This window comes from Polypterus senegalus, chromosome 6 (genome assembly GCF_016835505.1).
Source record: "Polypterus senegalus isolate Bchr_013 chromosome 6, ASM1683550v1, whole genome shotgun sequence".
Classification (NCBI taxonomy): Eukaryota; Metazoa; Chordata; class Cladistia; order Polypteriformes; family Polypteridae; genus Polypterus; species Polypterus senegalus.
In genome coordinates, this window is record NC_053159.1 from 130736799 (window position 1) to 130750658 (window position 13860).

The 13860-nt window shown below is 38.1% G+C and overlaps 1 protein-coding gene across 2 annotated transcripts in view; it reads right to left on the reverse strand.

Annotated features, from left to right (window-relative positions):
* smg6 (SMG6 nonsense mediated mRNA decay factor) overlaps positions 1-13860 on the reverse strand; it is a 529891-nt gene that overhangs the window by 228272 nt on the left and 287759 nt on the right. For both annotated transcript variants that reach the window (XM_039757209.1, XM_039757208.1), the window contains exons 11-12: positions 12228-12341; positions 10349-10526 (exon numbers count right to left, since the gene is read on the reverse strand). In XM_039757209.1, coding sequence (XP_039613143.1) covers positions 10349-10526; positions 12228-12341 — 292 coding nt within the window. The remainder of the gene's footprint in view (positions 1-10348; positions 10527-12227; positions 12342-13860) is intronic.

The window sequence follows — 13860 nt, forward strand, 5'->3', positions numbered from 1 at the left end:
GATTTGAATCGACAACCTTCTGATTGCCAGAGTAGATCCCTAGCCTCAGAGTCACCACCCGTGTAAATTGCAGCCTTAGTTGCCTGTTCTTAGCTGACAGAAGTGGCACCCAGTATGGTCTCCTGCTGCTGTAGCCCATCTGCTTCATGGTTTGAAGTGTTGTGCATTCAGGAATGCTGTTATGTGTACCTCGGTTGTAATGAGTGGTTATTTGAGCTGCTGTTGCCTTTCTATCATCTCAAACCACTCTGACCATTCCCCTCTTGACATCTGGCATCAACATGGCATTTTCGCCCAGATAACTCCCACTCACTGGATGTTTTCCCTTTTTTCGGATGATTCTCTGTAAGCCCTGGAAATTGTTGTGCGTGAAAATCCCAGTAGATCATAAGTTTCTGAAATATTTAGACCAGCCCATCTAGCACCAACAACCATGCCAAGTTTGAAGTCACTCAAATCACCTTTCTTCCCCATTCTGATGTTCGGTTTGAACTTCAGCAGGTCGCCTTGACAATGCTTACATTCCTAAATGCATTGAGTTGCTGCCATGTGATTGGTTGATTAGATATTTGCCTTAACAAGCAGTTGAACAAGTGTACCTAATAAAGTGGATGGTGAGTGCACATTTAATTATACTTATACATGGCCATTTTATAACTTCACTTTAACTTAATCCTGATACTCTATGTACAATTTCCTCATAATAATTACTCATGGTGGCTCTAAAATCCGTACTGATCTCTACTCTCTCCATTGGACCTTACTCTTATTCGATTTTAATTAATGTTGATTTATTTTGTTTTTCTTATTATGTCTTTCATTTTTCTATTCTTTATTATGTAAAGCACTTTGAGCTACTGTTTGTATGAAAATGTGCTATAGAAATAAATGTTGTTGTTGTTGTACTGTTCACATTATGCCTTGCAAAAGTATACATCCTTGGAAAAAAATTACAATTTTAAGTCATTAAAAATAATATTTCATTTTGCCCACATATTTTATCCATCAGAAAAATTTTGATGAAAATAGTCAATTTATCCCAAAAAACTGAAAGTCTATCCACCTAGTTTCTTCAAAATAACATTTAATTTTTGAACATCAGTGAAGTCCTACTTTACATCACAGTACATCCCAATTTATTTCGTATGCCTATGGTTTCATGTATGAAGAAAACTTTGTCAAAATTTATCCTTAAAGGATTTCTATTTGTGTGCTTGTGTACTTGAAGATGCCATTTTAAATTAACAGGATCCACTATACTAATCCCTTAAATAATTTAAAATTCAATCACATCACCTCTTAGTCTATGTTTGCTTAAACTGAAAAGATTCAACTCCTTCCTTCTTTCCTCATAACCTAACTTGCAATCCTGGAATCACTCATCTAGTATCTATTCTCTAGACTTATTTAGCTATATCTTTTATACCAAACCTGCACACAATATCCCAGATAATGCCTCATTAGTCTGTTATATAGCTTAAACATAACTTCCTTTGACTCATACTTGTGCTATATACTGTACCCTAACATCCTGCTAGCCATTTTAATGGCTTCTGTCTACTACGAGATCTAGGACCTTCACATAATGTGTACTATCAAGTTTCACACCTCCCATTGTGTATTCCTAAATGTAACACCTAATGTTTACGTAAATTAAACTTCATTTGCTACAATTCTCCTAATCTTGTTCGCTTTTCAAGTTTCTTGTAATGATTTGGTTGGTTCTAGATTATATGTCATTTCATCTAGTGTGGTATCATCTGCAAACTCAACCAGCTATGTAATTTATATTCCTATCCAGATTATTTATACAGTGCATATAAAAAGTATTTCTATTTTATTGTTAGACAACACTAAATCACCATGGTTTGCATTTAGCAATACTGAATAATAAAAAAGAAAACTGATCTCAGCACAGTGATCTAAATTGTGGCCCTTACATATGTCATTCCTGACCAGGAACTGATCAATGGTTTCAGGGGGGCTTTCCACCTGTGGGCCTGGATCAAGCCTTAGTCTCAATTCCTCTAATAATTGAGTCACCCACTATCACTATCTTGCTCTGACTGGGGAATGGTTGATGTAATCCAATGAGACGTCCCATACCTGCCTACCACCTCAAGTTTATCCGTCACTGTCCCAGCTCTGCAAGGTCCAGAAGACAGTTGGGCAGTTCCAGTTCAGGGGTTGGTGCACCTGGATTGTGAGCACCTTTTACCCTGTGCCTTTGCCCAACTGTGATCCCATCTTTCTCTACCTCTCTGGGTTGCAGTCTCTTCCCACACTATCTTGAGGGATCACATGCTGGCATCTCTTGAAAATGTAGGCCCTTCATGAAGCATTTCTCATTTTCTCAGTCCAGCCAGCTCCCAAAATATCCAACATCAAACTTGCAGGCCTCATTATTAAAATATTGATTACAGAATTTAAATGTAAAGTAGTTAAATGACCTAATTTAAGAAATTAAGTATCAGTTTAATGGAAACAAATGCAGTTATTTAAAACCTGCTAGAGCCTTAACCTCTAGTAATACCTTTCACCTATCGACTTCCTGCTCTTGTGTCTTTGTTTTTCCTGCACATGTTACAAAATTTGAACATAAGACTTTTTAGCCATCATGAACCAGTTAGCCACAATTGTTCCTGTGCAGGTGAAAAGAAAAAAAACAAAAAACAAATCCTCCCAAATAGAAAAAAGCTCAAAAAAGTCCCTCACAGCCACTTAGTGTCAACCAAAAATATTTTTTAGGCACAATGGTTACATTTCAATTAACTCCCACGCAGAAGTAATGTGTAACACTCAGCAGTTTATCCACTTCACTAAGCAAGGATAGCGTAGATTGGCTGTGTGTGATGTAGTAACAGTACTCAGCACTTATGCTGATACTGAATGTTTACTGTATATACAGTAGGCTGATAGGGTTATTTTATAAAGTACAAAATGTTAAAAATGATGAAAGAGACTGGTTGCTAATTAGTTGTATTTAGACCATAAATATTAACATATTGTGTGTGGATGTACATTTAACTACAATACCAATTTTCATACTTTTTGGATCTAATTTTTCTCCATTTGTTTGGGGAGATTTGATTCAACTCTCACAGGTTTCACAGACATTGTTTACAGACCTCATATAAGTCGTCATTTTACGGATTATAACTAACTTCCTTTTTTATTTCTGAATCCCTTTAAAAAAGCTGTGGAAATGTATTTAAGACAACTGACCTTCTGAAAAGTGTGCGTACAATCTAGCTTTAGTTATTGTGTTAAAACAAGTAATTTTGCACCATTCGCTTTTATTTCCTCTTAAGTGGGGAAAAAAGTGATAATAGCTGCTGCCAAGAAACATACCACAACCATGGTTTACTACAGAAATACTGTGGAGTATGATTTGTTCTAAACCCAATACTTTGCATTGTTTGCAGAATTTTTACCTGAAAATATGCTGTGTGGCCGGCACAGATTAACTTTTATCCCCAATGCCCCATAATGCTTTATGACGTTATCTGACCGACTGGTGTATTCCACCAAAAACCACCAGAGTACATTATGCTGATCCCTTGCATCACAGGGCTTTTTAGCTGTTAGTAAATGATAGTGATTGCAGCTCGAGAGATGTGGAGAAATAAAAGGACTTGGAGTAAATAAAATATTATTATTATTATTACTGTGAACTTGAGGTATAATTTTATCTCAGGAAACCACAGTGCTGCAATATTTAGCACTGCTTTCTCCCAGCTCGATTCACATTTTTGACCACAATAATCAGTCCAGCATACTTGGCAGATACTTCCCTTCCCCTCACACCCCCTAGACACAACACTAGAATTACCAAAGGTTATGAAAAAACTCATAAATCTGGCCCACCTTAAATCCACTTGCACCTCTCTATTCAGCATCTTTTGTTTTGTAAGTGTGTCAAAAATCCCAGGCAGCCTACTATACCACCCACCCCAACCGCCAGAGAAACTGCAAAAACCTCTCCCAACTTAAGCCTTGTTTATCAGGGAGTCAGGAACCTGGCCACAAAAAAATATATTGTTATTTGGAACACATGTATTTCATGTGTGTTCAATGTCTACAAAGATCTATGTACCTAAGAGACAAACTTTTTCCATGTTTTAGTACTAATGACAAAATATAGACGTGAAGTGTATAATGTGTGAAGACTGAAATCCAAATATCAAATAAACACTTTCACAAAAGGTACAAGTATAACAAAACAAATGCGCTTTTATTCAGGACTATAAGAGAAAAAAAGATATCAGGTTAGTCTGGCTTGTTATTGTGACTTCTTGGGTAGTACAGCGGTTAGAGCTGCGGACTCCTAGTCAGAAGGTCTCATGTTCGAGTCTTAACATGACCTAAAATAAACATTTTGCGTAGTGAGCTGCTCTTATTGTTACTATTATACAATAAGAACATAAATTTTTGTAACAGCTGCTGTAAATGTAGGCGGGTATGAGTTAATTTTTCTTAACCGTGAGTGGGTTATGAAGAAGAAGAAAAAAAAAAAACTAGTGCCAGTTTATCTGACTGGTGACTTTAAACCATCCCCCTTGAATAATGTGTGCATGTGTCAATACAATACAATAAAAGGGTGCTTCATGGAAACAATAAGAGATGAGATGATCTTACATGCAGTATGCATTAACAGAATGCCTGTGTAATAACTAGAAATACTTAAGACAGCTAGATACATTCACACAGAATGGAACACTCTCCTAACACATCCATTAGGATAGCAGTGACAATGAAACAAAGCCTCTCTAACTTCCACAAAGACGATCGTACAACATAATTAAGTAGCTCTGAACTACATGCTGCTGATTTCTAATCTATGTATACCTTTGAGTACAAATGACATAGCAGTACAAGCATATTTTTTCATCATATGATTCAGAGCTTCCAAAACATCCAAGCTATCTTAAAAAAATTAGAATACTGTGCAAACTGGTGGAGATTTATCTGTGATGCTTTAATCGGATATAATCTGCCCACCAAACAATGCTGTATGTCACTGTGTGCCAATAGAGAGGTGGAGTGTATGGAATGTGCAGTTACATTTTGCGTTACACATTTTGCTCATACTTCCATGACGGGCTGAGGTGGCATATTGTCTCTGGAATTATTTGTTGCAATTTGGGATGAAAGTGTCATTTTTCACAAATAAATCAGTACTGTAATCCATCCCATGCTTCTTCCCTGTCCTACTCTTTGATCTGCAAATCACTTAAAGTGGCCGTAACCTTGAATCTCAGTCAAGCCTCATAGTAAATTGTGATAACAGTTAAATACCTCTTCTTTCTCTTAAAAAGTCCTATTGGGCAATTTCAGACATAAGCTATTGCAGGAGTAAATCTTTTAAGCCTCCTTAGATAAAAGTTTTTGCTGAATAAATAATAGTAATAATAGAAATAACAATAATAAAAAAATAATAAAAAACAAAAAAAAGACTGAAGTTGGTAGTGCAACTGCCTAATTGATTCAGGCTGCAGGGTTTGATATCTAAACCCAGACATTTCCTTCGAGTATCTGTAGGGTTTCCTAATCTCCTCACATTTTCATTGCAAAATATGTTAATTCCAATGGTCTCTGTGTGGGTATTTTTATGAGTTCAGTTGCATTGGACTGGCACTCTGTCCAGAGTGGTTTCCTATATTACACTGAGTGTTGCTGGCCTTAGTGTTTGTCCTGCCAAGAGCCCAAATTAGATTAACCATGTTTGAGTAAGTATGTGTGTGTAATAACATATCATCAACAATGTTAGCAGGGGCTAAAATATTACTGAAATGCACCAATGAAGTCTGTAATAGCAACGTGCAAAATATGCAGTGATATTAAAAGATATGAAACTATGCTTATAACATTTGCAATGAAATTACATTTAAAAGCCTTACAATATAATGCATATTTTAAAGATCAGACCACAGCAAGATTGACGAAGCACTGAAATATATGTAAGTATGAGTTGCTCACAGTAATTGCTGATAGGGGGTGGTGTGTGCACCGGCAGTTTATCTGATAAACTAGCAAAATACCCGCGCTTCGCAGCGGAGAAGTAGTGTGTTAAAAAAGGTAGAAAAGAAAAGGGAACATTTTAAAATAACGTAACATGACTGTCAATATACAGTATTTGTTTTGTGAGTGTTACTGAGTGTTGCTGTCATCAAGGATTTGATTATCATTATTTCTTTCAATCAGGTTCGTATTTGTAGGATGTGTTGTGTTCAAGTTACATTCCGTGTTTGTCAATCGTTGTAAAGATGACAGGTTTCATTCATCGATTCGTTTCTTACTGCATCAATAAACAGCTCGTTTTCTTCTTTATCTGAGACCTGACACACTGCATGCACGGGTTTTTTTACACTGTCTTCCTTTAGCGGGACATTGACTTTTTCCACCGTGTGCTTTGTTTCCACAGTAGCTGCATTTATGAATATGCTTATCAGACGCTTCATATTTTTTGCTGCCTTTTCAATTGTGTAATTCGGTTTTGTTCCGCTCTTTGGAAGTGTTGCTTTTTATCTGTGCACTACGTCAGTTCACGTGAGCCACTCGGTGTACTTGCATCGAAGGTTCCCAGCTGTGCTGGTGCCATCTCGTGCTATGTCCATAGCTATATTTAATGTTACCTTAGTCCTGGCACTTAAAACTTTCTCTCGCAGTTTCGCTGAGTTTGTGTCAAACACCACCCTGACCATCTCATCTTCCTCTCCATAAGCACAGTCCTTCACCCGTGAATATTTACCCGTGGCAGTTTGCTATTGGATTGCCGCTGACGGACGGCCTTATATGGGAAGGCACTAAATTACAAACGCCAGCGGCAGCCTGTCTATGAACTTAATTTAAAGTGTAGGTTTACATCGTGCTTTGTTTCCGAAGTAGCAGAACTCATGAATATGGTTGTATATGTCACTCGCTCGCTTCTTATTGTTTCGCTGCCTTCTCAATTATATAATGCATGTTTTCTTGAGCGCTTTTTTGAGGTCTTCCTGGTTTTCTATGTACTGCGTGATTACGTGGGAGGCGTGATGATGTCACACGAAACTCCGCCCCCACGGCGTTGAAGCTTATCTCCATTACAGTAAATGGAGAAAAACTGCTTCCAGTTATGACCATTACGCGTAGAATTTCGATATAAAACCTGCCCAACTTTTGTAAGGAAGCTGTAAGGAATGAACCTGCCAAATTTCAGCCTTCCACCCACACGGGAAGTTGGAGAAATAGTGATGAGTCAGTGAGTGAGTGAGTGAGTGAGTGAGGGCTTTGCCTTTTATTAGTATAGATAATGCTGAGGATTTAGCAGTTATAGATGTAAATTTTTATTTCCCATTGCACAAAGCAGTGTATTTAGTGCTGTGTGTTGGTATGCATGAGGCCCCTTTTAACATGTCTGATTAGTGGAAACTGAGTTTGGTTTCTTATAGTGCAAATCTGTGGTGTTCTGTTTGCTCTTACTGTGGATGCAAAGATTTGTGTCCTTGAAGCTTTATTCTAATGTAAAAAAACTGCTCCCTAGAGAGTTCTCATTCTTCACTTTTGAGCCAGTGCTCACTACAAGATCTCTGCATGTCACTATGTACTACGCTTAGGCAAACTGGTGCATTAAAAGAGTTGGCACCTATTACAGGAAATGCAATTGCAATGTGCACTACAATGACATAGTTCTGTTTATGTGCGTTCATGTTACTTGAGTTCCCAGATGTCACATATTGGTAAAAGAAGTGCAACTAAATTAAAATAGAAGATAATTTAAGTTTTTTATGCCATGTCCGTGGCACACCAGTCAATGCTAGAAATGGCAGCAAGTTTTCAAGTAACTGGTAGTATATACAATGCTTTCTATCTGAAGAATTCCAGGCAGCACAAGTGGATAAAACTTACTATAAGACATAAGCACTATAAGCACCCTCTTCTATGCGGTGGTGTGCTGGGGAGGCAGAATAAAGAAGGAAGCCTCACGCCTGGACAAACTGGTGAGGAAGGCAGGCTCTATTGTAGGCATGGAGCTGGATAGTTTGACATCCGTGGCAGAGCGACGAGCACTGAACAGGCTCCTGTTAATCATGGAGAATCCAATCCACTGCATCCACTGAACAGTGTCATCAGCAGACAGAGGAGCAGCTTCAGCAACAGACTGCTGTCACCGTCCTGCTCCACTGACAGACTGAGGAGATCGTTCCTCCCCCACACTATGCGACTCTTCAATTCCACCCGGGGGATAAACGTTAACATTATACAAAGTTATTGTCTGTTTTACCTGCATTTTTATCATTCTTTAATTTAATATTTTTTTTTATCAGTTTGCTGCTTCTGGAGTATGTGGATGTCCCCTTGGGATTAATAAAGTATCTATCTATCTATCTATCTGTTGGCTAAAGTCAGTGAGTGTTCACAATAATTTATACTGTGCTTCATCTATCTATCTATAACCACACACCATGAAAAAATTAATAATTGAAACATTTTTAATAACCTGTATTACGTAAGAGATTCATGCGCAGAATGCGTATATTTTATGAATTACTAAATATACTTGATGCTTTTAAACCATCTCAAAGTGTGCATGGATGCAAAAATGAACAGATTATTGTCTCAGCATTTTGACTCTGCTTTCAATTAAATTAACAGGGAATTAATTTCCAAAGTGAATGGGTAAAATTTCAAAGGAGGACTTCACAAAAAGCCTGATATTCATTCAGTCCACGATTAGAAAACCATTAAGTGGATGCAGAACTTTTAATATAGAATATAATTCCACTTTGAGTAACAGATTCTGAGAATTATTTTTTCTGCTTTATTAAAGAAAGCCAAGTTGCAGTTAATAAAGACAGACTAATACTTGGTGTTTCACTAAGTAGGTACCTCATGCTATAACTGGTTTGAATGTGATGATGCCAAATGCTCTTGGGCCAAAAGAAAATGCGTACAGTAATCCCTCCTCGATCGCAGGGGCTGCATTCCAGAACCACCTGCAATAGGTGAAAATCCGTAAAGTAGAAACCATATGTTTTGTATGGTTATTTTTATATATTTTAAGCCCTTAGAAACTCTCCCACACTGTTTATAAATATTCCCTGCACAGTTATACAGCATAAACCCTTTGTATTCTCTTAGATATTAGGTAAGATTCATTGAAATTATGTATGTAAACACATTGTTTATATACAGTAAAATCTACATATTATTTTAAAGATATCAAGTGTCTCCGATATCACATATGTTACAGACATTACGATAGACAGGCCACAGGCCACCAGCAGTAAATACGTACAATGCAAGAGAAACTGTATACAGTAAATGTGGGTACAGTGGCACTAAACGTATGTACATGTACTAAGTACAGTAAGTAGAAAATTAACTATGGTTACTCACCAACAATGACATGACAAGTTGTCCGATAACAATGAGTTTAATTTTACTGCACAACAAAGGAGAGCGTTACAGCCCTTCTAAAGGTGCCTCTTCAGGCGACTGTGTAGCACCGCCATTGTTCTTCTTCCGGCAGTCTTCAATCCAAATACCTAAAGCAGATTCCATCCGGACTACTGCCTTATTACAACCACTTACAACTCGTTTTTCGCCCTAGTTAAAAGGACACTGCGGCGGTAGATCTTATATTCTTTTCCTCCTTTTTAAATAAAAAGAATCATGGACTCATTGATGCCGTAATGACGTCCTACAGAGGTGTAGCTTTTCCCTTCCTTCAACATATCCAAAACTTTTACCTTTTCGGTAATCGTTAGCATCTTTTGTTGGAGCTTGGGCACGGGCCCTGAAGCAGTAGCAGATCGTTTTGGAGCCATAACGAAGGGCTTGACTTACGCACAAAGATAAACACAAAAGAGCACAAAAGTTAACTCTTTACACAGCGAAACGCGTTGATGCTGAATGAGCGAGACGAGACTTCTTGGTTAACGCAGCGGAATCTAATTTGGTGCTCTGTCGCTAAGCCAGTCAGCACACAGGAACTTAACTGCATGCTCTGATTGGTTAGCGTCTCAGCCATCTGCCAATAGCGTCCCTTGTATGAAACCAACTGGGCAAACCAACTGAGGAAGCATGTACCGGAAGTAAAAAGACCCATTGTACGCAGAACCCGTGAAGCAGCGAAAAATCCGCATTATATATTTATATATGCTTACTTATAAAATCTGCGATAGAGTGAAGCTGCGAAAGTCGAAGCACGATATAGCGAGGGATTACTGTACATGTTTTTATGTGTGCTCCTTTTATAGCATCTTGTGCTCAAAAAAAGCCTTTTTATTCAGTGTTCTTTAGAAAAATAAAAAGTGGCATATTCTGTGAAAGAAAGAAAAAAGCATAGCTTAAGATCATGGCTTACCCATGTGGTAAAACAAGACTGCAAGGTGGTGGATTCCACTGGCCTGGGTCACCCAACATCCAGTCAGACCAGACCTTGACACTCGGCAACAACTCTCTCAGGTCTGGGATAAAACTCGACACTTTAATGTCACCATCATCTTCCTCACTGTTATTCTCATTGCCAGTTGTAGTGGAAGCTGTAAGAATGCTCAAACAGTAAATAAAAAATAATCCCCCTTATTCAAAAAAGACATGCCAAAGGATTCACTTTCTTCATTAGCATAATTCCACTCTATACAACCAATAAAGGTGATAATGGTATTTTGAAAACATAAGTGACTAAGAGGCAGCTGTTATAGTCTCTTCAAGGAAAGTTAGCCCATAATGCAGATCAATCTGCAAGACATTCTATACCATTGGTCAAGATGAATGTTGCATCGAATTGAGAAATGAAAAGAGGTTAACCCAGTTCGTCCTGGTAACAGCTTTAATATGACATATTCTTCATTCGATAATTCACTATTATTTTTTATTTTATGAAAGGTTGGAAAAGAATAAAGTAGTGACTGTAACTCGCAAAAAACTAATCCCACTTATCAATGAATGTATTATTCTTAAAAACCTCAAAACATGATTGGCTTTATAGGTCTTAAATCAAGCAAGGTTAAGGTAATTCTAAAACTGAATGAATATTCTTTCCTTTCTAATCTCTTAAGACATTGTGCCCACTCTCAATAATCATAGGAGTGTCTAAGCTGGTAATTAAGCACTTAAAAATAAAGACAACTTACCGTTAAAAAGCATTATGAAATATTTAAAAATAATATCTTAATTTTTCCAGTTTGGAATTTCAACTGTTAGCAGCACTGTTAAGAAATGTAAGTTAAGGGGGAAATGATGCAATCAAAGCACAATCTGAAACATCCAGGAAAATCTGACGGCACTGTTTACAACTAGATGAGTGATTCTACCTGAGGATTAGGGTCAATGAAGATGAATGCAAAAGGTTGTCCTAAGCCATCATTTTTGATGTCCCAGTTAAAATTTTTTATTAAAATGCTCGCCATTTGAACACACCAAGAAGTTGCTAAAACAGCATGGCCACAATTAGTCACTCATTAAAGGTGGCTATTACAAGAGGCAAGAAACCATGAAACCATCTGCATCTGCTCACTGTTATTCAAATTAATAAAACAATTATTTTTTTATTCCATTTAAATAAGCCAGAAAACATGTTGCCATAAAGTCCTATGGATCAATGAAACAAAGAATGAATGTTTTGGTCACAATGACAAAAGGTGTAACTGAAGAAAAACTGAAGTTTTAGAAAAGTTCCTTTCATATAGTTAAATATGGGGTTGGATCTATTATGCTTGGAGGTTGTGTGGTAGACAGTGGTACCAGAGATATTGTTCATGATAATCTAAACAGACTGTTTATAAAATGATAATATTCCAGGAAATATTCCTAACACATCAATTAGGACAGAAGTGACAATGAAATGAAATGCAGCACTTCAAAGAGATTGCAAGGAGTAAGCTATGCAGCTGGCACTGACAAATTCATACAAATTAGGATGACTATGTAAAAAAAGTACAATGCTCATTCAGGTGCATGTATTACTTTTAGATTTCAACAATTATCTGGTATGTTCATGCAATTCAACTTATAAATCAAGTACAATGTTGACATATTTGTACAACTGAAAAAGTGACAAATTTAACTGGCACAAATGAGTCTGAGGTGGGGACTAAACCAACAATCTTCATTTTTGATTCAACAGTTTTTTTACGTTAAAAGAAGGGTACATAAAGGGCAAATATTCTCATGGCACTTATGAAGACATAAGCCTGATCACAATTATAGATATGTTTAGCATCAAAGGAGTTCCATTTTACCTTTCCGTGCCTCTCTTAGTAGTTCAGTGCAGCGTTCAACCAGCAAAGCAAACATGGCTAGCCCCAAGGCGATAGACTGCTCGTGAATCAGAGATCGATTTTCACAGCTGTCATCTGTAAGCAGACAATAGCAAATAATTAGATATAGCTAAATAGTAGATATACAAAAATAATTTTACAATGGGCAGCCTAAATATTACTCTTTCACAATTACCTTGTATCCTTATCTTAATGAACAATTAAATTAGCTGTTATATTGTGCTATTAAAAGTAAACATCATTTCAATTTAGTCTGCTATGATATAAATGTTAGGTAAAAAATATGAATGCCAAAATTTGTAAATTTTGCTGCTTATGTTCTTTTCTTGTGTCATACACATGTGCATGAGAGGCAGTCCTAAAACACACCCTTTCTGCCCATCTCCTATAAAACAGACCTACCTGCCACTTTTCTTCAGTCAGTACATGTTAAATGTGTGGACTCAGTCCTTTCTGATTACTCATTTTTTTTCTGAAGTATTTCACAGTATACCTGAATTCTGGCCTAACCACCATAACCAGAGAGCTACAGGGTCTAAAGATCCAAACAGGAGAGTAACACAAGCTACTTCCTGAGTTGGACGTGTGGGCTGAGGCAAACATGGATGTCGGGCAAGACCAGGCATGGGCTCTGTCTAAGGTATTATTACCTCTCCTAGAAGATGATGATACTGAATCATTTTTTTTTATTTCTGAGTGCACCACCACCTGGCACCACTGGGGGCAAGCAGAATAGGCTAACATATTGGCACCGCACTTGAAGAGCGAGGCACAGCAGGCCTATTATAATCTCCTGAAGGAACAGGCCGTCAATTATGACACTCTAAAGACAGAGATCCTTAAAAGGTACAGTGTGACAATGGAACAGGAGGTGAGGGAAGAGGCGCGATTGGAGGTTCGATGCTGTGCAAGCTACCTGAGCGCAAGCGTATGAAATCTGGTGAAAAACTGGGTGCTGGCTAAAGCCAGATGTAAATGATGCAAGGAAGGTGCCTACGATACCCTCGTAAAGGCCCTACCTCATTATCTTGCCCAGCTGGTCTGGAGGCAACCATACAAAAATATGGAAGCCTTGATTGAGGTCATCGAGCAGCCTGTCAATCGGAGGGTTCAGAAAAGTCCACTTGCCAGACCCAACAGAGACATGTCGCACAACCCAATCCTACACACCGCATCACAGAGTCCGTCGTCAGGCCTAAGGACAAGCAACCAAGCTCCCCTCAGTGCGTTGTTTCAAGTGTGGGGAGGTACAGCACACTTCCCACCCTGTTCTCTGCTCAGTGAACCAATGGCCTGCACCTGGGCTAAGGCAGAAAGGTATAGTGCTCTTGTTAATCCTTTTCCTCTTCCCTATACTGGAGTGGTGCTGGTAAATGGGCATAAAATGACAGCATTGATTGATTCGGGGAATAACATTTCCGTTGTTGATCACCACTTTACACCACCATGACAATGGCTGAAAATAACACCATCTGACTTGCATTCACAGCGAAACCCGCTGGTACAGGTCTGTTTCATGTGTGATCCACTTCGAGGGCCCCTTAAAGATGCTCACAGTCGCCATCCTCCCTAATCCACCCTAGCCAGTCATTCT